Source organism: Manis javanica, chromosome 13 (genome assembly GCF_040802235.1).
Source record: "Manis javanica isolate MJ-LG chromosome 13, MJ_LKY, whole genome shotgun sequence".
NCBI lineage: Eukaryota > Metazoa > Chordata > Mammalia > Pholidota > Manidae > Manis > Manis javanica.
Window position 1 is genome coordinate 10,260,914 of NC_133168.1, and position 26,724 is coordinate 10,287,637.

General features: G+C 39.6%; 1 protein-coding gene across 7 annotated transcripts in view; it reads right to left on the minus strand.

The window, feature by feature from the left end:
* Nucleotides 1-26,724, minus strand: part of KLHL32 (kelch like family member 32) — a 169,112-nt gene that overhangs the window by 90,841 nt on the left and 51,547 nt on the right. For 6 of the 7 annotated variants that reach the window (XM_073220940.1, XM_017671945.3, XM_017671937.3 and 3 more), the window contains one exon: nt 11,248-11,355. In XM_073220940.1, the coding sequence (XP_073077041.1) occupies nt 11,248-11,355 (108 nt within the window). Of the gene's footprint in view, nt 1-11,247; nt 11,356-21,027; nt 25,571-26,724 lie in introns of those variants that run through there. The other variant, XM_073220939.1, reaches the window with a different exon arrangement.

A 26,724-nucleotide genomic window follows, 5' to 3' on the forward strand; every position in this document is an offset into this window, starting at 1 on the left:
CTGACTGTGTTTGTGCTACAGTAACAGAGTTGGGTAGTTGCATCAGAGCTTTATGTGGCCCGTAAAGCCTATATTATTTACCATCTGGCCCTTCACGAAAAAGTTGTCCGACCCCTGGTCGGAGTGTAGGTGGGGCTAGGAGTCAACAGGATAATACTGTTCCAACTAACACAGATCTGCATGACACTCCTGAGGAAACTAGTTGGGCTACACAGCAGGGTACTGACGCATGAGGAACTCTAGGGAGGGAAAGAGCAAGCAAAGACCCTTGGAAAGGAGCGATGGGGAACGGAGCTGGGGGACTGAGTACGAGTTTGCAGAGCGTGGTGCCGCAAGAGCTGAGAGAGCAAAGCTTCAAACGGAAGCAGGCTGGCTGTGCTGAATGAAGCTGGGAGGTCACAGTGACATTACTTCACTGATTTGGCAAGATCGGAGACCGTCAAGAGCATTTCAGTGGAACGCTGAAGGTGGAAGTCTCTAGACTTGACTGGAAAAGTGAGGGAAACTGGGTAAAAATGAGGTTTATGTAACTGTTCTTAAGCTAGGCTGTGAAGAGAAGCAGAGAAATAAATGGTAGCTGAAGGAGAATATAAGAACAAGAAAGAGACTTTGGGAGCTGAGCGATAGAGCATGTTTATGTGCTGGTGGGAATGGTTCAATAAAGAAGAAGTTGACAGATTAATGCTTCACAGGCAGGGATACTTCCTGCACCATAAAAGATGGGAATATACAGAATAAGTGCACAGAAACAGGAAGGCTTGGGGACTTAATGGTGAAAAGATGAAGATCTTCCAGTTTGCATCTATTTTCTCAATGGCAGGTGAGTTTTTCATTGAGTATGTGCACTGGAGGTAATGATGGGAGGGGGACAGGGTTTGAGCAGAGAGGAGAAGAGAGACATACCGAGGGGAGGAAGGTGAATTTCGTAAGAAAACAGACTGGCATTGCCTGGAGAGATGAGTATAACCATCTGAGATGTGGGCTCAAGGATTTGAAGTGAAAACAGTAACCTTTTCCAGCACTATCGACAAAGTTGATACTTACAGTGGGATTCAACTGATAATTCTCCAAAGTTGCCACAGGCTGGAATCAAGCTTGGTTCCCTCTAAGGTCAGGGGCTATTCTCTGGGCTGAGCCAAACTGTCTCTGTCTTGACAGATACATGCTAATAAAGACGTACAGCTATGATCAGTTTTGCAGGAGCTGTACCTATTCAATTAGCATGTATCAAATGGATGCTTTTGCTCCCTGCAAAGTAAAATGCAAATCGACCTGTTATTTCTCAGGTAGTTTTCTAGGAAGTACTAAGGCTCAGGTATTCAATTCTCCTCTCTGAACCAGCAGAACTTCTGGAGCGTCAATCATCCTCAGGTACTTTACTCTGCTCTGTGCACAAATAATTCAGGCCCCAGGTAACCCATTTCCAATAAATGCAATGGGGTGTTGATCGGGCATTTCCAATCGCCGCTCAGCCCACCCTAATTAAGCATTCGCTGCGCTCTTTGTTCATCAGCACATCCCTTTCATCTAGTAGGTCCTCACCACACTGTAGGTGCTCACTTAGGATTTGACAAATGAATGGATCTCAGTGTGAAAATGAACTACAGGTGAATGCTTTTCATGAAGTATACGAAGGAAATAAAATATTCACAAATTAACTTTCGATGCTCAGTGCATTCAAGTAAGTCCTGCATTCACAGGTTCCCACGATCCTTCTCCTCTGGTGGAATATACACTGCAATATGAATCTCCTCAGAAGTTCTGTGTGGCCAGTTATGATTTTTATCTTGAAATTAACCAAAAAGACCAAACATTTTTTGCTATCAGGTCTTTTTTTTTTTTTTTTTTAAATCTTACATCTAGAATTGTAAAACTCCCATGTAGAAGACTTCATACAAATGCTAAGTGCTTCCAGCAGAGGCCCAAGAATTCTATTGCAAGGGAAGAAGTTAAAAAAGTTCATTGTCCAACAAGCAGCTTTTGCAAAACTCTTTTAGAAGGCAATTCTCACAAAAAAATACACTCCTCCTCTTGATTAAGGAATTTTAGGACTACGAATTTATTGAAAATAATCCAAAGGAAAAAAAAATTGGATTATAATAAGGTGGCATTGATAAATGTACTTCTAATTCCAGAAAAGGAACTGAAATAAACTATGATCACAAAACTCTCTATGACATTGCTTAGGCATATGGACGAAGGCCAGGAAAAAAAAACAGATAACATCACGTGTAAGTGGAAATCTGGGTAAATACTGTTTTGTTTTTCACTTGTTTCTTTATGTTTGTGTAAACATACAGGTGATTTTTTTTTCATTCTCCAATATGAGAAAGAGTAATATACTGTCACAGAATTTGCATGTCCCTAATTCTTAGTGCTGAAAACAGGATGGAAAAAAATTTAGGAAGCAAGTGGAATGGCTTGTTTATGAAACAACCTGGGAATCTGGAGACATTTCATCGACATAAGCAGAAGTAAAAGGGTGGAGTACCACTTTATTCATGCCTACAAATAGCATTAAAGTACCCCTGGGATCCCACAATCTTTCAGACAGAAGTCCCAAATCTCTTTATTCACTTTATTTTCTTATACTCTCTCTCATTTTAAGAAGGGTCTGAGGCAACAACATAAGTTTTAAAAAATTAGGAACACAAGTCAAACTAAAAAGCAACCGGAAACAGAGTAATATGAGGTCAGGAGAGGAAATGTGTACGAGTATATACATCCTCATAATCATTAAAAGTAGGCCACGAATGTGGCTCTATGCTCCACAGCATCAAAACTAACAAGGAAATGCAACCACCACAAGATGGAAAGATGAAACACGAAAATGAATCCGAGCTTCTCCAAGCCCTAAAATGTAATGGCGATTTTCTGGCAGACACGATACTTTGAATACCTTCAAATGTCTATTTTATAGAGCACTGCATAGAAAGTTAAAGTACATAAAGAGATGCCTTAAAAGCCACTCAGTTTTCTGATTTCCCAAGCTTGACCCAGGTATAAAATTTAAAGTGCCTCTTCATGGAGGCAGAAAAACCTTCAAAGGAGCGATACGGAAATCTGTGCAGTTATTTTTGGTTTTCCCAGGAAGGGGGACACTACGGGGATTTATAGGGCACTGTGCAGCATAGTCACAGTCACAAAGAACTGCCTCAGATCCTGCACATTTCAACGCACTGCTGGACATGCGCGTAAGTGAAAAACTTGTTTGGAAAAATCGAAAGCAAGAATCTAGCTCTGTTTTACATGTAAGCACTATTTGTTTTGTTTTGTGTCAGGATACACTGAATGTTCCAGGAATGCTATCCCAATAAAAAGCAAAAAAAGACAATCGTTCTGTGTGGCATTTTAGTAAGAATTGATTACCATTTTAGAAAATCACGTCACCTGGGCATACCCTTGTGGTACCTAAGTTGCCAGCAAAAGAGCCACGTGTCAGTCTGCGTCTGCAAGCTGTCCCAAGCATGGCAGCCCTACCAGGAGTTGTGCACAGGTAACTATTTGGTTATACCTTCTGGAAGAGTTCTGCACCAGCATGCTTATATTGCAATACATAATATTTTTATCATTGTTTCCTTCTGTCTGTTCTTTGTATATGGTTAAGACATTCTTATTGATGTTTAGAGTAATTTGTGTGGGTAAGTTATGTTATCTAAGAGTTTCATTTCATGGGAGTAAAGGTGGCCTTTTTATATAAAGGCCTGATAGATAAGGTTGAGAACAACCAATCCATCTGACATTCTGCATATATCTCTGGGGAATCTATTATGTGTGTATTTTCTCCCACATGCACTTTTAGTGAGAGCTGTCTCCAGGCTGAGGCTGGACAGCAATCATTCTCTTTTGCTGAATCAGGGGAAAGGTTCATGTACTCTAAAAAGCCATCAACAGGCTGACAAAATTAAGGAGCTAATCAAGATTCTCCACTTAAATAACTGTTAACCTTCACCCACTCAGAGGTGATCTGATGGAGTAAATAAAGGGTCAGACTTCCTTAGGGAAAGATAATAACTACAGTCAACACTTAGAAATTCCAATGATCAAGGAAGAACACAATTTTAATGATTTCTGCTTTGAAATATTGCAAAACAGGTGTAACTACTCATGCACCATAGCAAAGAAAAAAACCTCAGATGGACACCATAAAATATAAAGGGTTTGGCAATGGAACTTTCCGCTGAAATATCAAGAGGAACAAGTGCAAAGAAGTATAAAATCCACCCTCAGTTACCGAAGTGGGTTGACCTACTATTTTGAGTTGCTGCATATTAGCCATTTCTACTTTGGAGGACATCAACTAGAAAGGGACTGATTGTTTCCTGCCCTACTTATGAAAACAAAACCATTATCAAGGGCATACAGGAAATACTGCTCTTTCTATTCCCTACACTGGCAGTAATGTGGTAAGAAGTAAACAGAGTTGGAAGGAAACTGGGAGAAAGAAGGACAATAAATCCAGCTCCTTGAAGTGGGGTTTCATATAATGTAGATATTAAAACCCACAGGGGCCACCCTCATCCCTGACATCTAATACTATCTCAGCTATCAGTAGACCCCCACAGCATTATCAGCATGCATGTTGCACACATGAGCTCAAGCAGGCCCGCAGTGGGTTCCTCAGCAAGATTTGATGCCAAGAAAGATTATAAATGCTGTAAGCGTATTGTTCGAACACATTTTGTTTTCATTAAGTGATTGAGTTTCACAATGTCCCAAAGGAACATATCTGTGCCTAAAATGTGACTATTACCTAAGTAGAATGTTAGAATAACGCAGTTGAGTCTGATTCCATTTTTGATGTTTGACTGCTGACAGCTTTCTGCCCTACCACTGAGAAAAGATACAAGAAAATCGGAGTGCTTCCTGCCTTGGTGCTGGTGGAAATTCCAAACCACACAAGCCCCTGCCTTCATGGAGAACCCTCCAGCCTAGCCCCCTAACCACAGTAAGTGCCAAAGCCGATCACCCCTACTTGCTTTCTCAAGCCATTTTTGGCCCCTGTCTGGGAGCCACCCTGCTCTCCCCAGAAAGCCTCTTCATGTCAGTAACAAAGTTTTCATATCTTTTTGGTGCATGTGTGGTACTATCAATCCCAACATCTGAATCAAATTTTGAAGTGGGTTAAGGGGGCCACTGTATTCTGCAGAGTGACTTCAAGACAACTAAGAAGCCCAAAACTTGCAGATTATTAGGAAAAGGCCAGGAAACATTTTTTTTAAGTCAAAAATATCAGTTTTATTACCAAATTAGAAAGACGATCTCAGAAGTGTGGCCACTGCTACACTTCCTCACACAGAAACATTTTAGAAATTGATATGCTGAGCAAATGGCTTTATAATTCCTGCAGTATTAACTACATCCTGAGTACATTCTGACCAGAAAGCACACACAGATCTAATAAGAGAGAACTGGCTGGCATGGAGTAAAGACTGTCAGCTAGAACTGCTGCTGCTCTGTACGTAGGAGGCCCTCCAACATGATTTCACTTTGTCTGAATTAACTGTTCTCCATGGGGAACACACGGGCTTCGCGCTCAGTGAAATTGTCCTTAGATCATCAGCAGAGAAAAGTAAACTTCTGCGGATTAGTCAGGACCTGGACTTCTCAAGTCTCACTTCTCATTTTTCACAATAAACAATTAGGTCCCCAACCAGTCCTTACCAGTTAGTTTCAAATGCCAAACCATGTCAAAGCCTTATTATTCTACTTCACATCTTGGGAAACGATAAAAAATTCCATTTGGCATATGGAATTGTCCATCAAGCCAGCTGACATTTCTATGAAACCATCAATGCAAACCTATAACATCTTTACCCCAAAACAGTAAGCAAACGCATTTGCTTCTTTGTTTCAATAATCTACTGGTAAAAGAGGAAAATTCCTCCAAAGGAAAATGATGCAGTCTTTCAAAGAGATCCAAGAAAGCAAAAAATCAGTGATGGAATTCAAACTTACTGCTTTGCTATCATACTTCTAGAACTTTCTATGTCAGTGATCCAGTTACGGACTCTGGCACAGCTCTGACGAGAATTAAGGTGAGGAGAAAACGATTGCTTTCTGCACAATTCAAATCCCTCCTTAGAATGTGGATCTTAGTGCCCTCCAGAGCCTGCGGCACAGTTTAGGTGTGTCAGAGGCCTTTCACTTGTCGGGCTTCTGTAGATACTGCCACGTGCAGAAAGGATTCTTCAGCTAAAATATTTAAGCCACTGAGTAGGCTTAACATTGCTCCCAAGAGAAACGCTTAAGAAAAATATCTCCTATATTTGCTCCATGTGCTACCATTTAGTTCAACTAGGTTATGTTTATAAGTAACTCTGATGGGGACTTTTCCCACGTAAAGTGAAATATCTATCCCTGGAGGGATGGTCCATGGGAAGGCAGGTCCAATGAGGACTCCCGTCATTCTGCTCCCAAAGCCGATACGCTCAGGCCTCCAGAGAAAAATGTTCTGCTGTGGAGAATAAATCCAGTTTCAATAATCATCAAAATGTAATGCTACAGTGTATGCTGTACCAGGGATATCTAGAAAAAACACATCAGGTTGCACCTTATTAGGTGATCAGATGAAAATCAGGAAGAAAATCTTTACTATGCAAGAGCATGGAAATTACGGGGCAGTTTCCATTAGTTTTCAATTCCTCGTTGCTTGAGTATTTCTATATGACCACAATTAGAGATAAAAAAAGTTTTTTTCTCTTAACAGAGTATCAATTCCTTTCTAGATTTCCAAAGAGTTCAAAATATTAATATTAATGGCTACACAAAATATCTTTGTGAAGACTGGCCTAAAGCATTCCCTGGATCAGAGAAAGGTGATTAGGATGCGCGTCCCAGAGAGAAGTTCTTCCACGATGCTAAGGAGCCAGAGGCCAGAGTCCCTGGATGATGGAGGGAAAAGCAAGGGAACGTAGGTGCCCAAGAGCCCTCTGTCTTCAGATACCCAGGCTGGTTCAGGGTGGACCAAGTCAGCAGCACCTGGGGGTGGGAAATCCTCAAGGGGACTACAAATGCCACTGTCATTTGGTGCACAGTCTCTCTCTTTATCGGGTTCCTGGAATCTCTCCATCAGGCTACAAGGGGTGGAACAGGAGGACAGTTTCCTGGGAAGTAAGAGGAACCTAATGGCGTTGAACCCCTTGATCCATTATGTGGAAGGTACTTCACACAGAACTTGGCATATAGTCTATCTTCCCTGCCATCTTCACGGCCAGAGCGCTGAACAGCGAACTTCACCGTGGTTCTTAGTCCTACTTGCTTCCGTTTTTGGTCCTCGGCTACTCAAATTCCTAGAGGCTTATTCCAAGATCTTTGGGGTGGGAAGTCCTTCCAGCCTGCACACAGGGCTCTTCTTTTTATAAGAGGGTTTCAGTGTTACCCGCTCCTTGCTGTCTGACTGGGCTTTCTTAGCAGCACCTGCTGGCTCCCGGGTGCCTGACCTCTTGTCCAGCTGGGACTGTGATCCTTCTCCTGGTCAATATCTCCATCAGAGTTCCTTTTCATTCTTCTACTTAGGTCTCTTCAACTCAAGCCTGGTCTGAAACACAAATGAATTCCTGGCCAGAGCTGGAAAGTGAGGAGACGGAGGGAGGCCAGTTAACAAGGTCTCCTGCCCAGCAGAGTAAGTGAGACTGTGTGTTTTCTTGGGTTCACTTTGTCCTTTTCTCCCAAAGACAGATCTGCCCAGTGACAATTTGCATCACGCCATCTGCTTCTGACCCAGCTCTCGGGGCCAGCTCAGGAAAGGGTTCACCAAGCAGCCTAGCTCCTTTGCCCTGCATGACTGATTCTGCTGCGTATGGCTGTATGCGGTCACCCACAGGGCTGCGGTGCATCCTGGGCTCTGCTCAAGCTGTGCCCCAGGCCAGGTGTGCCCACAGGAAGGGCATGGGTCTAACTGGTGTGAAGACAGAGTGTGTGCTTGCTCAGCCCTGTGTATGCTCCTTGAAAAGAAAAATGCATGCATTTTCAAAGGATGTATTAGCAGTAGAGGAAAAGTTTGCTTTTTCTTTAAAACTTCCTGGATAAAAATCTGTGACCAATTTTAAGAAGGCTATGCTTTTTAGAGTGATATGTAGGAGGAACATGCACACATCTTGTTACACTTAGCAGCATTCATTCATCACACCCACTCTATACTTCCAATTTCTCTCCCAAGACAGCAACAATTTTCAGACACTTAAAACACTTACATTTTGTACTATGCTTACTACAACTGACTAAAGGTATAATCAACTGCCAGGAGAAATAGCTATCGGTAGATAAAGTCAATGTTAACCCTGATTTTTACAAATCTATAAACATATCAGCGAATGTCCACAATAGTAAGAAACACTTAAGAAACTGAAGAACTATGCTTTTATTCACACGTCCATATTCCAAACTCTTTGCTCAATGATAATTTCAATTCCATAGTAAAAGCAAGCAGCCTTTTGTATTTCCCACATCCACGACAATCTCACTTTTTGCCATTTCCTGTGTTCAGGTCTCAAAGGGGAACAGATTTATTACAGTTATTTCATTGTTTAAGGAACCAAACTGCCATGGATATTGGCCAAGAAAGACTGTATCAACTTTCACTCTGAAGCACAGGGTAATAAATACAGAGAGCACAACTGCCTGTCAACTGGGTGTTGGAAATGCACCCAGGTAGAGAGAATCATCGAGAGTTCATGCTCTAAAACGTCCAAACACTTCCCTGTCTCCTTCAACAAAGCATAACAAATATGAACCTTTACTTAATGACATGGGATACGAAGAAAGAACAAAGGCTTTGAAGTTAAGAGGACTGGGGTGACTCACTGGGTCTGTATACCCTGGGAGAGTGACCTCAGTCATTCGCAGCATCTTCCTCGGCTTGTCGTCTTTACGACGGCATCCCTGCAGTCCTCAGAACTGTCTAGAAGATTAGGTCAAGCAGCACACAGAAGGTGCCGAGGGCAATGCTCCTGCTCTCGCAGAAGGGGCTCCATGAAATGTCAGCCCACTTCCTGTCCCCTTGGTGCAGGCTGCAGGCCTGCTCGCCCTCTGTCAGGAATGGGTCACTGGGCAGAACAAATGCACCTCCTGGTCTCGTCCTGGAGCTCGTTTTTTATATGCTAAATATCTGTATATGCATTTTTTCATTTGGCTTTTCATGTTTCATAGATCCTTTGTGCCACAGGCATTTTAAATATTTTTAAATTCATATTTATATTTACATATGTATATATTTAGCCATCGTAAAGAACCCAAAGAGCAATTGAGGCAAACCGGAAGGCAGCCACTTACATGGGCGCCCATGCTCTACCTCAGCCTTCACAGCCAATTTTTGTGACTTTTGTTTATTAATGATTTAAATGTGCTCTTCAGTCTATAGCCTCTGAGCTTACCCCATTTGGGTGTTAATGCAGCTAAGTCCCGAAGCTACTTACTTGGGTAGCTTCATCAAAAAACGAATATTTACTCTTTCATCTGCATTGCACACCAGTGACGTGGGAGCTATGGTTTATCAATCAATCGTACGTTACGATTGGGCAAATGCAGGTGGGACTATAATTCAGGAGTGAAGAGAGAAATATACACAAGACACAGTTTAGAGCTGGCATCTCTCCTTACATCTGTAAGCCAGAAAGCATACAATACACTATTCACTCACCTCACCAGGAATACGCTTGGTCACTCTGAACAACAACTGTCTGCTTTCATTTCCTAAGGCACGAAGTTCGGCTGGACTGACCCTGAATTTGTGATTCATCTCCTTGCTATGTCCCTTTACACTTGCTACTAACAATTTTTCCTTTCTACCTACTACTTTCATTTCAGCTACCAGAGTTATCTCAATTATACTGTGAAACATATCTTGCACTCTATTAGCTGTACAGAAAAGAATGGAAAATATGATACACTTTTAAAAAGCCTCTAAAGAAGGAAACTTAGCAGAAAAAGTGAACTCCCAATGTTCTTCACAACCCAAATACCACCTTCTCTGTGAAGGTTTGCCCCGACAGCCCCCATTGACCACGCCCTCTTTTTTGTCCCCGCTGTCTTATATTATATTCTGTTTCTATTATACCTCCCATCACAGTGTAAGTGTGTAGTAATTATGTGTATGCCTCTCTCCCCTACCAGGATATGAGCTTGTCAAGAGAAGAGGCCCTTATCTTAGCACAGAAGACAATGAACATCAGTTGGATGAAATAGAGTTAAAGAACAAATTATTATAAAAGATGGTAAACATCCCATCTATACCTGGGTTGATTTAGTGAGTGGTTTTCAAATGAAAGTGGGGAGGTAGGTGAGAAAAATGGGTGAAGGAGGTCAAAGGTACAGACTTCCAGTTATAAGATAAACAAGTCCTGGGATGTAAAGTCCAGCTTGTTGACTCTAGTTAACAGTACTGTATTGTATATTTGAAAGATGTGGTGATGGCTGTTAACTGAACTTATTGTAGTAACTATTTTGCAGCACATACACATACCAAGTCATTATATTGTACACTTTAAACTAATACAATATTATATGTCAATCATATCACAATTTAAAAACAATTTTAAAAGGAAAGATTTTGTGTTCTAATAATCATTTCACTAATATAAAACTAGTTAAGAACCATGAAGCTTCAGATCTGGATACATACTGTCTTTAAAAAGTTTTGATTTGCTCTGATAGCCATACACTGACATGGTTCTTGCATTTTATTAGTTGTCATTATTATTCTTTCATTAAAAAAAAGAAAGAAAAATGGATATCCTCTGGAGATACCTGTAGGTCCTACAATAACATGAGCGATGAACATTTTTGCTTTCAATCTGTCACATTCTAATCTATCTGAGACACCCTGACTCTGAGATACCTGTGCAGGAAAGGATGCCACAATGCTAGACATAGCTTTTGGGTGTTTGACATTTTTTCTGGTCTTGTTTTTGAGACAATAAGGCCAACATTGAGTCACTGAGCTTCAGTAATAACCATGAAATTCAAGATTTCTTGCAAACTCTTTCCTATATGATGGTTCTTTAGGAAATACTAAATTGCACAAGTAAGCCACGGAGCTAAGATTAAAATTCTATGTTCCCCAGGTCAGGCTTAAAATTAAACTGCTTTACTTACCTTTTCATTACTTTAGTTAGGGAATGAAGTAGATATGAAGTTTTTTTTAATGAATAACAAAGAAAATAGCTAACCCGCATAGCTCAAGGATCACCTCCTCCAGTTAGGTGCAGTTAAAGTGTTAAGTCTCTCGGCTGGCGTTTGGTAGCATACCTGTCCTGTGTATGCAAACTCCAGGGCCTGCTTTAAGCCCAGGCTGGTCACACCGTGCAAATTCACCTCGTCAGCTCCACTTTCCACCATACAAAGACTGAACATAGCCTGAGGTGGGGCAGAAAAGGAAACAGATATGAGACATAAAAAGTAAGGCAAGAAGAAAATGTCCTAATGAGATCAGGAAAGGAAAAGAGTTCAACAAGTTAAAATTGACTTTGGTTTTTGAAACGCTTCTGCAAAGCCTCATCACACAAGCCACCGCAGATCACTTCTCTGTCTGAACAGTTCTGGCAGCGCACAGTTCTGGCTCTGCACGCCTGACCCAGGCTCGCCTGATCCCATGGCCGTTCTCTGGTGCCTGTATTTAGGCTCACTTACTGAACTCACGCGCTCCACCCTGGGGTCTCCCTGTTACCATGCCATGTGTAGCACTCCAGAACATTCTATCCAACAGGCCACAGAAGGTACCACCGTCGTCTATTGATTTCTCTGCCTATTTTCTGCCTCGTGTCAATGACACACCTTGTTCCTCTCAGCCGCCACATACCACCTCCTCTATTCCAGTGGTTCTCAAGATGTGGCTCCTGGACCAGCACCTCAGCATCACCAAGGTGTCAGGATATAGATTCCTGGAGCTCCAGCCCAGACTCACTGGGCCCACCCCCTGCACGGGGCCCAGCACTCGGTGTTGCAATGGGCCGTGCTGACGACGCTGAGGCTCGCTTGAATTTGAGAACGACTGTGTAAGCCATTCAGCGAAAATCATTTTGCCTCCAATTCTCCAAATGGCCAACTTGTTGAAAATTAGTTCTTCTGTTGTATGTTCAGTAGGACAGAAATTTTAACATTTAAAAAAACGAAAACTTGCCAAATTAAACAAACGAATGGGCTTTCCTCTCCCCACCCCCATCAAATCCTCCACACTGATACACCTGTAACAAGTTTGACTTAAAGTAGAAAGACTTAAACGTATAGAAAGAATATTCAATTTGGGGCTACTGATAATGACATATACCATTTAGAAGAGTATACGTCTGTGTGGTGAAGAATAACCTTATCCAAAGAGACGTCTGCCCTTTGCCCTTGGTTTCTGGACGGTGGTCTTGGGCCCTTGCAACATCCTGTCTCACAGGGGTGTGTCCCTGTCTGGTGCAAGCCCCGCTGACATTCGAACGTGAGTTATAGTGCGGGGTTCGGCCAACGCCACATCACTTCTGACCTCCAGGGGAAGTGGCGACTAAGGAGATTAGCTTGACCTCCAAGAGAGGCTGGAGACAAAAGCTCAGCTGTCAGGCAGTCTGTGACTGAGTTCCTGAGAAATGACTCACCGAAAGCTTGGGCAAGCTTCCCTGGCCAGCAGTCCTCCGTGCATACGGTCACACAGTGTGGCCAGGAGAGGGTAATGCTACGTCTCCGTCGCAGGGAGGGTGGTCCAAAGCCCTGGAGCGATCCCCTTTCAGGCTCTGCTTTATGTGCCTCTTCCCCTGACTGGTTCTCATTCACAGCCTGTCCCCACAAACCATGCCCATGAGGATAAAAGCTTACAGCGGGTTCTGAGTCTTTCTAGGAAATTACCAAACGTAAGAGTTATTTTAGGAATCCTCTCGACTTGCAATTGGGGTCATAAAGGAGAGAAGTTGTAAGAAGACTGTCTCTTCAGATTTTGTGGTCTGGCTAATTTCATAGAAGTAAAACAAACAAACAAACAAAAAACAGGAAAAAAAAACCCTCACTGTTCTATCTAGTTATTTCAGTTCACATTATAGCTTTTCCATTTTAAAAATGTGACTTTTTGTTTTAGCAGTCTATTAATATTCATCTTTCAGCAAGTTTTAATTTTGATAAATTTATTTTTGATCCTCACAATTCTATACATTTTAAATTAAGAGGTAAAGAATGGGTGGTATTAATTGATAGTCCATTATCCTTTCTGGAGATCCTCATTTCCTTCTCACTGCATTAGAGAATTTTAAGTTTTCACACTGACTAGGCTTCTCTTAGATAGCTTAATTTATAGTTAAAATTTCAACTGTTAGAAATACAAAATTACTTTTCTCTTATTATTTGGAAAATTTTCTAAAGAATATTTTAAAGGCTCACAAATGGAGAAAATAAAAAATAACATTCAAAATATCCTAAAGACATTGGGAGTTTGTAACATGTATTATATGCAATTATAGTTGGTATCTTAAATAGCACTCAGAATATATTTAACTTTCAGAAACTTACTTTATCATGAAAAAAACAAAATTTAACTTTTTTCAGAAACTCTTAAAGATGAATGGCCAATATGGGAAATTTGGCAATTTGGTTAGTTAATGAGTTGATCTGGCTCATCACTGGTGCCACTGGTAGTAAAGGTACTAAGTGGTAGGTTAAGAACACTAGATTTGAGGTCATGAAATACTTGATTTGGTGCATAATACTTGATTTGAAGTCACAAAATACTTGTTTTGATAAAGAGCAAACTTGTAACCAAACAATCTGGGTTTAAACACTGACAAGTGAAAAGGACAAACATGTAACCTCTAGGTGACTCAGGTTTCTTATCTGAAAAATGGGGCTAAAAATTGTATGCACTTCATGAATTTGTTTGAAGATTATAAGACAATACATACAAGGTTCAGTGTTTGATACATGACCAGATCTTAGTGAAATTTATATTTTGTGATGACAATGGAATAGAATGAAGTTTCTTTTATGTATTCTCTGGTTCAGAATATTGATATGTTAGATATACCAATTTCTGGGGTTTGGTTTGTGTTTTTTTTTTAAACCAAGAGGCTATATGCAAAAAATGCTAATAGCATATTGACTGTAATGTTAAATGGGTTCTGTCTGTAGAAGATCTAATGTTTCAAAATCAAAAAGCACATGTCACAATAAAAAAATCTTTCCTTTTGTATAATTCTGAATTTGCTTCTAGACTTCATGTAGCCACTTGTAAAAGAAACTGAAACTTCAGGTTATTTTTTTCAATGCCTGTTTTCTTGGTTATAAGGCTTTTTCAGTTTTTAATATTCCCCTCACTAATTTCTTTTTTCAGATCTTCAAATTGTAACCTCACCTGATGTGGTGACCAGCCACTCTCCGTCAGCCCCACATGCAGAGAAGGACGGAACTGACTCAAACTGCAGAATTATCTGGGTTAATGAAATGGAAAAAGCTCCTGAGACCAAAAACAGCAGAACAAGTTGCCCAGTGACTGTTTTGAATCTGCTCTTCGGGGAGGCTCTCGAAAGCTGCCAGGGAAACCCTGGCAGAGAACAGGCATCCTCCGCCGGAGGGTTGTAAGCTACTGGACTTGAAGCCTGGCTTAGCAGACTTGCAGAGAACACACCCCTCAAATATATATGTACTTATATATTGGTAACATGTTTGTATAAGCAATAAAGGGAACATCAAACTAGTCATTTTGGTTATATTAAAGGTATGATGGTAGAGGGAAGGAAGAGACTATTAATTTTACTCAGTTTACACAGCATTTTTTGGATCATTACTGAATGTGTAGTTACACATTTCTAACAACTGCCTTTTTAAAACTTTGTTTTATTTTTAATGCTCAGATGTGTGCAGAAAGACACATTTGATTCAAATCCTGGTTCTATAACCTGCTGGTCCTGTAGGCAATTTACCTTGAACATGTGGCCAATGGCTAATATTAATTTTTCTGAACCTCAGGCCCTTTATCTGTAAATTAATACCAACCTCACAGGATTGTCTTGAGGTTTAGATACAAGTTGGTTAATGTCACCTGGCACATAGTAGATGCTTAAAAAATTAGCAACTGTTTCTAATCCAGTCTGCTTGTCCTACTCTCCCAAGTATCCCTGTGATCCATTTGGAATGAGAGCTATGAACCCTCCCTCCACTGTCCTCTAACTGAATCCATTCCTTTAGAATACTTTTCTAATGACAATCCTACTCAAAATCTCTATGTCTGGCTCCAGGACTTCACTTTCACCACATACTCCCACACCTTTCTTTAAGGAGTAACCCCATCATAAAAACTATTGCCACCATTCTATAAACACATAACTCCCATTCTGATATCACAGTCTCAGAAATTCAGTATTATAAATTTAATACAAGGTACTTTTCAAAAATTAGGAAATAGTTGATTGAAAGATTTTTTAAAAGGAACTATTAAATCCAGGTCAATGCCTTAGGTTTAATAAACTCAGAAGGCACCTTAATTAGGAAAAGCCTCCATGGATACCACCAAAGTGAGGAAAAGTCAGTGAAACACCAGCTGCCTAAGTAAGCTTCCTGAGCTTGAGACCTGCTAGAGCTCATGGGGAGGGACAAAGCCTCCTTTGGTAGCAAAAGAGGTGATGAGACCTGTGGGTAAAATTGCAATATTTCCAGAATCCTTCACCTGGCCTTAGTGCATCTCCACATCAACAGGTGTTTCCAAGGGGTGGAGAGAAGTAGTTCACCTCCATACCAATAGGTGATTACAAAGGGGGCAGAGAGCAAGCACACACCTGGACCAGAGAGGTTTCGTGGGGTCCTTTTGCAGCTGTTTCGCAAGAGACATGGATAAGTAGAAGTAGATGACTGCTTGTACGCAACAAACAGGTTTCACCCACTTTATTTTTCAAAGGTTCAAAGGTTATTTGCCCCAGGCTGGGAACATATTTTTGCCCCAGAGTTACAAGATCAAAGGTGCAATCTTTTAATATCAAACTTTCTGACAAGGTAAACAGTAAGCTCTACTAAAGTGGTACCATCCTCCTTACTCACTATGGAGCCCCTAAACCCTAGGACTGCATGTATGCAGGAAATACAGGTGAATGAATGAATAAACACATGAATCAACAAGCTCTTCTAAACTTCAGCTGCAGATGCCATCCAGCTGTCCCACAGCATTGTAATAAGAAATAATTAATTCATCTTAAATTACTTTCTGGATGTAAGGTGGTTTAGACATCAGGATATGAAATGTAGCTAAAGTTAAAGAGTATCTACCAAAAGCTAAATACAAATGAGTTCAAAGCTATACATATACAGAAAAGTAAGGACATATGTCCATGTCCCTTATCAAGCCAGAGCAGTCTGCCAGCTCATGGGGTAAGGTTCTGCTGAGAACTGCAACAGTGCGGCACAGGCCCTGCCTGGGTGACGCTGCTCTGAGCCTTGGTCAGGGTGAGATTTACAGTCGTCACAGCTCACTCTCAACTGATGTGGGACAAATCTTCCTGATTGAAAACCCAGGTTGTGAGAACACAATCCATTTTAAGTGCCTAACACAGAGAGAGTTGAGGATTTATAGGGTGCCATTTCTCCTGTATTGCACACAGAAATGACACAACTCAAGTCCTAACATTACAGAACATGAAGGCAGTTTCCTTAGGTCATGTTAGCTGTCATGTTAACATGGAGTCACAAGATGAAACACCACTAATTTTAGGTTGGTGTATTATGCCACAAACATACCGACGGAAATTCCACTATTACATCTTCTAAGATGAGCAGCATGAGAGATAGTAGACGTTTTTAAGCACTTAAAGTTGGCAAAACATGAAACTATATATAGCTTTGGAGTTGCACTGGACATGGGCAAGGTGTACTATGAATTTCCATTTTATCAAAAATCCACATGATTTCACAGGTGAAATAGCTGGATTGTTTGGGGCACATTCAAACTTGTCTTTTCTGAGAGTTAAATAAAAGTAAAGAAGCATGTTGAAGGATGTTATTGAAAAGAGCAGCCTGTAATGACAGGGGCAGACCCAGCCTGAGCCCCTATGTCTCTTATATGCCCCCTAGGTGCTCAGTGTTGTAGAATCAGTGATGTCTGCAATGGCCTTGAGGCTGTGCAGGGATTCAAACTAACCTTTGACAGTTTGCTCAATTTTGTGTTGATGGTGATTATCCTTTATTGCATTTTGGTTATACCTCACATAAAGAATGGGTAATAAATCTCAGTGAATGAGACTGTTCAGTTAACCACAATAGCTCATTTCTCTGGCATTGAGGAGAGAACTGTCTTGATCACTGTTGAACTGGACTATTTACTTTCTTAATCTCACAGATGCAAAAGCAGTCCAATCCATTCAGGACACTTAATGGCCTGAAAGAGTAGGGAAGTTTGACTGGAGGGTTTTTCCCCCTATATATTTACAGTATTTACAGCTAGTTTAGTTCTTCCGCAAACAGAGTAAAACTCTCAGGGAATAAAAGAGCAGGACAAAGGAAAACAGTAAAATTGTATTACTATAAATATAATTAAGCAACAAAAATTAATAATTTCTAAAGTACCCATTTCCCCTGACCTTAAGCATGTAAAGTAAACTCCACCTTAGATGCTAAAAACTGGGAAACATACTGGTTTCCCCAACGTCTTCAAATACATGGCCTGTTTATCCAAAGAACTGAGCTGTATTTCACTGCTTTCGGCACAGTTGCTTCTGAATTAACTATGTGGTGGTAATGAGCCCTTCAAAGCCAGTGTGATTATGGCTTATCCTATTTCCCTTTAGAATTCTCCTCCTTCTGATGTGGCCATATTTCCACTATTTGGATCTTCTCAGAAAGAATGGGATGGAATAGAAAGAGGACACAAATCAAGCTGGTTTTTTTTTTTTTTAGCTAAAAGTTTAGTAAATGTGAAGGCCAGAAACTGGGGCCCATCAAGAAGTCAGATTACGCATGAATGGTGTTTATCCTGTCACTCGTTACATAGTCTGGAAAACGGCATCCAGCCTCCGGTCACCCATGGCATGTCCTCATTGCTCCAGGGATTCTGTTACCTTCTAGCCTATAGTTATTTCCCTGGTATGGGACTTTGACACTTTGCTATCCGCTATCTATCTTTTCTCTTAAGGGATGACACTTCTGCTCTTGCTCACAGAATATATTTGATGAGCTGTTACTGAATGGATTTCTTCCATGTAGAGACCTTTGGGTCTGTCCTCAGATGGCTGCCAACAGCACAATCCTGCTTTCAAACTCTAGTGAGGGCATATTCACTAAGACCCAACCTGGACTTCCTGCATTTTGACGGCTGTCCTAAAACAGCTTTCAAGGTCTGCAGGAAGGAGTGACCGAGCAGAGGTGACACAGAGCCTTCATGAATCAGGAGAAGTAGCCATGGAGAAAGGAAGTTTTTAGAAGACCATAGTATCATCTAAGTTTGAAAGTCAAAAGAAAAAAGGAAGAGATGGAACACTTTAGGGGATGTGGCAGAGTGAGGGATTCCGTGTTGATTACAGCATTACAGGCATTGAGAAGAACTCTTGAGCAATACACAGAGCAGGCTCTTAGGTGGCTTATCAAAGCTGCACAGGAGGTCTTTAAATATCGCAAGTAAAACTCTAGCAGCTATTCTGTAAATGGGATTTTAAAGCTGGAAGGGACTTCAGAGAGCACTGGCCCCTCACTACTTGAGGTGTGGTCCCTGGGCCAGCAGCACTGGCATCTTGTTAGAACTTGCTAGAAATGCAGACTCTCAGACCCACCTTACGCATACTTGATGGGAAGATGCGCTTCAACAGCAGCTGCAGGTGACCCACATGCACATTAAACTTTGAGAGGTGGGGCCAAGGTCAGTCCTCCACCCCTGGCAGCCCTCCTTGCATATCCGAATATTTGAAGTGATGAGACACCCAAGACTTTATGTGAAAATGTGAAGTATTAGTAATACCTTTTTCCAGTAATAACAGCTTTTCCAATATGAGGTAACAGCTCTGAAGTCTCTTATTGGGAAGGGCTTCTACTCTGCATCCTCTGAGTCATACATTGTTAGCCTTCAAATCCAACACTACAAATGCTATAGTCAGGGCAGACCTGAGTACAAATCTCAGCAAGCGAGGACTGATCCCCAGATTTGGGGGGACAGGAAGGTGACTGTAGCTTAGAAAACAAGTTAAAGACAGACCCATGATTTCAAGAACAAGGGCTTTGAAAGAGTAAATCATCCCATGTTCCCGGATGGCGGCAGAGGTGGGAGCGTGCATGCAAACCCATCCCACCACCTTCCTTTTCCCAGTTACTTGGTTGACTGTCTCTGGCCCATCTCCCTCTTATCATATTTTTCTGAAAAGGAGTTTCGTGTGGCCACCTCAGAGCTGCCACTGACACAAATCCCTTAGACCCGTCCCTATGGAATTCAACAAGCAGAAGCTTTCTCTGTCTTCCTTAAAGAATGACAAGGCAGTTTCTTGCCCTGCCATTCTGCTATTGGGCGTGGCTGCCTGGAACCCTGTTGAGGGCTGTGCCGCCATGTCCAGGCTCACGTGAGTGTGGACAGGATATGGTTATTCCATCAGTCATGGGCATGAGAAGGGAAAGGGCAGATGGGCCAGCCCTGCATCATAAAGCATGCATATGCTCAAGCACTAGAACACACTGTTTCTTTCCTAGAATTCATGAAATCATCACATAAAATCCATTACTTCTTTTTCCATAGAGAACTTTTTGGAAGAATGTTGAAGACAACAGTGTGAAACTGCCTCAATTAAAACTTACTATTTTACTCTTTAAACACCCAATGTAAGTTAATGATCACTCTTAAAATTAACCTAAAATTTCAACAGTTTCTCTTCTATTTTTACTATCATTTCTTCATATCTTCTTCTCCAACACGCTAACATATAATGAGGTGTGTAAGACTACAAATTTAGGCGTCCAGTCCAGAATGGAATCTGTCTTCAATCTTTCATTTCATTCATTGTTTAGGTTTGACAGGGACAAGCTGGGCAATACACGATGGAGTCACTCTCCCATCAGACATATACACAGGCAAGAGCCCCCACTAAGAGTTCCTTCTAACTCCATTGGTTGCTAAGCAACCATTTCACTAGAACCTTCCTGATTCAAGGCAGAACAGACCAGTTAAGTATGTGTCCCTTACATTCAAATTCATTCCTGCAAACGCATCTGATGCTTTCCCCGTGCAGGCTACATGCAGTCTTCACAAAAATGGCAAAAAAAGAGTTTAAGAATTACCCACAAGAGTTCAAATAGTTACTAGGTTAAATAGTAGCAAGAGTTCAAAAGTAACTAGATGAAGAACTTCTTTTAATCCTATGAGAATTTATGTTTGCATATAGATTTTCAAGTGATATGAATGATTTGATATGAAAATCTATTTTACCACTTTAGAGTCATATGTCTCCAAACGCAAAGAATACTGGTAATTCAGTCTTTCAGGAATCCAGACATATAAGCCCAAACTCAGCTAATATCAGATGGGCTAATTTAAAGCAATTAATTCAACAAGCAGCGGGATCATCCCAAAGTGTGGACAATTCATTTTGAATCTGTTTTTTTATAAAAATGATAAATAGAATCAGGGCATATCTATAAATCCCAATAATTCTTCACACCAATTCATCAGATTCACATGATCAGCTATCTTGCCCCTCTTTTATAAAACATCTGTCTTTGCTCAATACTCAATTACTAAAGGTTTAAAATTTCATCAACTTCATTATCCTTCAAGCATGAGTTCACATTCTTTCAGACGAAGCTAAGGTTGACCGTATCTCTGTGATTACATAAGCTGGAATGAAATTGTGATTTTAAATAAAACAGAATGAAAGTTGCAATTTTAAGAGTATAAAAAAGATATGGCAGAAAAAGTGAAATACTCTTTCAACACACCCTTAGAAGAACATATAAAGAGCTTAGTACAATGACTACTTAGAGTAAATGATAAAAAGCCTTAGCTATTATTATTACATTACAAATATTTTTCTAGCTTCACAGTATTTATATTTGGTAAAAGTGAGTCAGTTTAAATGAGGGAATAAAATGCAGATGAGAGCTCACCATTCTCCATTCACTATGATGAACACAGTGCACTCTAGCACAATAATGAAAGTAACAGTCATCCAGTCCAAAATGTTAATGATTTCTGAGGCATTGAGGCAAATAATTTTCAAAGGTAATGGGACAATGGCTCTTCAGAGACTCTCAGCTTTCAACTTAAAAGGAAATAACATGTGACGACTACCACCAGTATTAGGTGCTTGACCTTGAACTGACAAAGGGAAGTCTATTTTTAATGAGTGTGTTTAGTTTTAGAAGGGAATTGTGAAGCCGTTTTAATTTTTAAAAACAAAATGAAAACCCACACCCTTTTTGGGGCTCACAAGGTCTTGTTCCACAGCACATCTGGAACCAGCCTTCTAGTTACTCCATGGCTGCAGCTTCTCTAACAGGCCAACGTGTAGCTGTTCACTGTCAGCCAGGCAATTAACGCTTATCGAACGTCCACAAGGGGGTGAGGCTTTGTAACAAACTGTCTATAAAATGTCAGATTGACTGCTTAATTTGGTGTGCTGAATGTCAAGGCCCTCATTAGTGGTGCTATTTTTTTTCTGGCTAAATTTAAAAGCTATTTCTTCTTGGTGGATATTACCTAAATGACTAATCATCAGATACCAGTTGCAGAATGCCAACATCTACTCACAGCAGTAGTTGATTATAACTTAGGTAAGAAATTGAGGACATCTTCAGCTATGCTTTTTTTTTTTTGTCAATTTCTACACCTTCTTGGAACTATATTTGAAGGTTTTTTTTTTTTTAAGGCACAATTACCTTAAGAAAAGTCTACTATAGCATTTCAGGTCCCTCTTCTGAACCAGATTCTAGTATTTTTAGACTTATAAATTGAGGGGAAAGACCATAGGCTACCACATTAAGTCCCCAACTAATCAGCCAAGGACACCAAAACTTTTGAGTATCCAGGTGGTGGGTCTCATAAAGTCAACTGAAGGTCTGAAAATGACAAAAGCGAGGATTCTCTCTGACTTCCTTCACACTCAGACATCGGCTTTTTCCTACGTTTAGACACAAATTAAACCATTGGCTCTCCTGGGTCTTCAGCGTGCGTGGGCCAACAGCACAGATCTTGGACTTGTTAGCCTCCAGGATTGCATACATCAATTCCTTACAATAAATCTCTGTTTATATAAAATCCTATTGGTCTGTTTCTGTGGAAACTCTAACATGTAGTATTTTATATACTACATATATACGTATGTAATATATGATTGTGTATTACCTCTCCCTCTCTCTTTATATATATACACACATATATATATATGAAGCCATGAGACAGTATCAGATAATCATGAAAGCTGGTATAGGTAGAAAAGAAGCACAATTTTAGTAATTTATATTTTGCTAGAAACTAATTCACCAAGGTTTTGAAGTTTATTGGTATAAAGTTTCCATGGTATCTCTGCTAATCATTTTTCCTTTCTTCCCCTCTAAATGTCACCTTTCTCATTTTTATACCAAAAATTTTACCCTTTTTTAAATACATACTCCTCTTCCTTTTTTATAATTCTTGAATACATTTGGCCAATGTTTAGCTAAATAATTCATATGTCTAAAAAATGTTTTTTAAAAATTTGAAATTAAAACAATTGTTTTTTTACTATTTCATTAACACCTGCTTTTATCCTTATTTCCTTCCTGCTATTTTATTAGGAAATATGTTTTTATTGATTTTATAATTCCAGCTTTTGGAGTAAAAAAGTCATCATTCTGGATCTTTCCTTTCTTTAAAAAGATGTACCAAGGCTTGGCAAGGACCCTGTGATGTATACCCAGCTGCCTCTTTAACAAAGCCACTCCAAGCTTTGCTCTCGTACTGAGTTACTTAGCAGAGTAGGAAGCAGATGAGCAGAGGGCTGAGAACTCTGGCTTTGGAGTCCAGTGAATAAGGGTTTGAGCCACGGCGGCATTATTAGTGATGTGACCTTAGCCCCATGACTTAACCTCCCTAAGCCTCAGTTTTCATGAGCACAACATGAAGGCACTTGTCTCGGAGAACTGATGCATCGATGTAATGACAAAATTTCAGATTACCTGGCTTGTAGTAAACCCTCAATCAGACTTTGTCAAATGAGTCAATGAATTCTTTTCTTTCAAACCTTATTTAGTGCCTAGGAAGTCATTTATAATCCTAGATGAAAATTTCTAATTACTTTTCTTCTATAATTCTGGACACAGATATATCAGCATCTGATTAAATAAACATTCCCCATCCACTTCTCTGTTGTTTTACTCTCTAAAACACAGGGCTTATAATTTACTGACTTCTTCACAATTATATTTGTCAGTCTTAACAGTTTATTTTGCTGTGTTTCCATTGACCCTTAATTTCATTTTGTTTTTTTCTTTTTCTACTTAAGTATAGTTGACATACAATATTATATTGGTTTCAAGTGCACAACACAGTGATTCAACAGTTACCCACATTACTAAATTCTCACCCCAACTAGTGCAGTTACTAGCTGTCAACACAGGAAGATGTTACAGAACCACTGACTACATTCTTCATGCTGTTCTTCCATCACCGCGACCAACTTATATTATGATTAAGATTTTTGTGTCTCTTTATCCTCTTCACACACCTTTCCCCCTTGGTAACCAACAGTCATTTCTCAGTGTCTATGGGAAAAAAATGAAGAAAAGGAAGGATGGAACAGAGTAAAACAGAAAGACATAAAGTTATCCAGAAATATCCAGATAGCAAACTAAAAAAAAGAATGCAGAAGGTGAGAAAAAGCCATGGACTGAAAGATGTGCTTACCACTTAGTTATGCAAGCAAAGGAGAGGAAAATTAGAAAAACTTTTTTTATGCAATAACAGCTCTAATCGGGCTCTTTTATGATATTCTGCAACTATAAGGAAAATGTCGTGTTTCTTCCACACATATAACACCAGCAAATCCGTATGTCCACTCAGTAACTGTTAGCTGAGTGCCTACTATAAGCTATGCTCTGGAGTGTTGCAGATTTAGCACTGACTAAGAAGCACACAGTCTCTGTCCTGATAATGCTTACAAGTAGAATGGAGTTAGTTGGTTTTAGATTGAAGGTCTCTTTCCTGAACTACAGAGAAAATTTTTCATTTAATTGCCATGGTCAATCATTTCCTTTAACTTGGTTTTTGGTTTCTGGCAATGTTAAAGAAGCTATAATCCAAAACACTTTTTTCACTACAATCCTAAATAGTACAAAGAAGTTAGAAGGGTCAAGATTACATTCTGTGCCCTGTTTCACTACTGTACTATTCTCCAGACTACTTTTGATTGTGCCAACACCATTTATACATCCTGAACAGCATGCCTAGTATTTATATATTTATAAGTTATATAGCTATACTATATACCAATCCATTACCTACATTGTAAAACAAGCCCCAAGGCAGAAATGAAACTGACAGTAAAATTTACAGATAGTAAACCCTCTCCCACATCCCAGGGCTCATCTGCTCTCGCAAGGGGTGACAGACCCTCATGTGACAGACCACTGCACTTTTGTTATTTTTATTTTTTCACACTTTTAAACTTTATGACAACAAATTTATAAAATAACCCTTTATCCATTTGGACAAATACTGTCTGTGACAAAAGGGAATATAATCTAATCCAATAAGTCACAGCAAGTCACAAAGTTAGCTTGATTCCCACAGTTTTCTGCTTTCTTCCTTTGCCTCACTAGGTGATAAACATTTCAGCTCTGGGTATACTGAAAAATTAATATAAATTCTGATTGAAGGTATTTGTGGAACTTATATCAAAGGAGTAAATAACTTCTTAATAAACACTTACACTGTTTGCTAAATGTTACTTTATCGTTACATAGAATCAAAAGGCCCTATTGAGTCTTTCAATTTTGGACCTGATATGTGCACCTGCACTTTTGCACACATTGCATACATGCACATGCTACCAATGCTGGTTAGCATTTTTGGAATCATAGCTTTCAGAATGGTCTATTTCATTTAGTAAAATGCATTTAAGGTTCACCCATGTCTTTTCACACTCATTTCTTTTTATTACTGAATAAGATTCCTGAATGGAGGTACCACTGACTGGAGTTACCATGATCAGAAACAAAATATGTAATACCACAAAATATAAAGGACCATATTTCTAAATTCCTAGATATACACATTCCTAAAAACATACAGCCCACTAAGACTGAAGCATGAAGAAATTCAATCTGAATTAACCAGTATTAAGCAAGGAGACTGAATCAGTAATCAAAAAAGTCCCAAGAAACAAAACCTCAGGACCAAATGATTTCTCTGGTGAATTCTACCAAACATTTAAGAAGAATTAATTCCAATACTTCTCAAACTCTTCCAAAAAACTGAAGAGGAGGGAACACTCCCAAACTTATTTTAAGAGGCAATCATTACCCAGAAACCAAAGCCAGATAAGGACACTACAAAAAAGAAAACTAGGGATCAATATTGCTGATCAATATAGATGCAAAAATCTTCAACAGAATACTAGCAAGTCAAATTCAACAGCACTATAATTATTCATATGCTATGATCAAGTAGAATTTATTCCTGAGATGCAAGGATTCTTCAATATATGCAAATTAATAAATATTTATAAATGTGATACATAATAGAGTGAATGATTAAATTATTATTCTATGAATGTGTAAAAATCATACGATCATCTCAAGAGGGGCTTTTTCAAAAGCATTTGACCAAATTTAACATCCTTTCTTGATTAAAAACTCTCAACATACTAGAAGAAACTCAAGCAATAAGCTCTTTGACACTGGTCTTGGTTATATTTTGGATTTGACACCAAAAGCAAAAGCAACAAAAACAAAAATAAACCAGTGGGGCTACAAACTAAAAACCTCCTGCACAGCAAAGGAAACCATCAACAAAATGAAAAGGCAAGCTACAGAATGGGAGACAATATTTGTAAATCATGTGTCTGATAAGGAGATAATGTCTGAACTATACAAAGAACTCATACAATAATCCAATTAAAATATTGACAGAGGAACTGAATAGGCATTTTTCCAAAGAAGACATACAAATGGCCAATGGTCATATGAAAAGGTGCCCAAGATCACTAATCATCAGGGAAATGGAAACCAAAACCACAATGAGATACCACTTCACACCACCTACTAGAATGGCTATTATCTAAAAGACAAGAAATTACAAGTGTTGGTAAGAATGCAGAAAAAAGGAACCCTTGTGCACTATTAGTGGGAATGTAAACTGGTACAGTCACTATGGACTTTTCTCAAAAAAATTAAAAATAGAATATGATCCAGCAATTCCACTTATGGGTATAAATCCAAAGGAAATGAAATCAGGATCTTGAAGAGCTATCTGCCCTCCCAAGTTCAGTGCAGCATTATTTACAATGGCCAAAACATGGGAAAATCTAAATGTCCTTCTATAGACGACTGGATGAAGATTTGAGATACACACACACACACATACACACACACACATAAATACATACATACACAAAACCCCACAAATATGTATTTATTAATAATGGAATATTTTCACCCATGAAAAAGAAGGAAATACAGCCATTTGCAACATGGATGGAACTTGATGGCATTCTGCTAAGTGAAATTAAATTAGACAGAGAAGGACAAACACTGTATGATCTCAATTATTTGTGGAACCTTAAAAAGCAAAAGAAAATCACAGAAACTGTAGAATGTTAGTTGCTA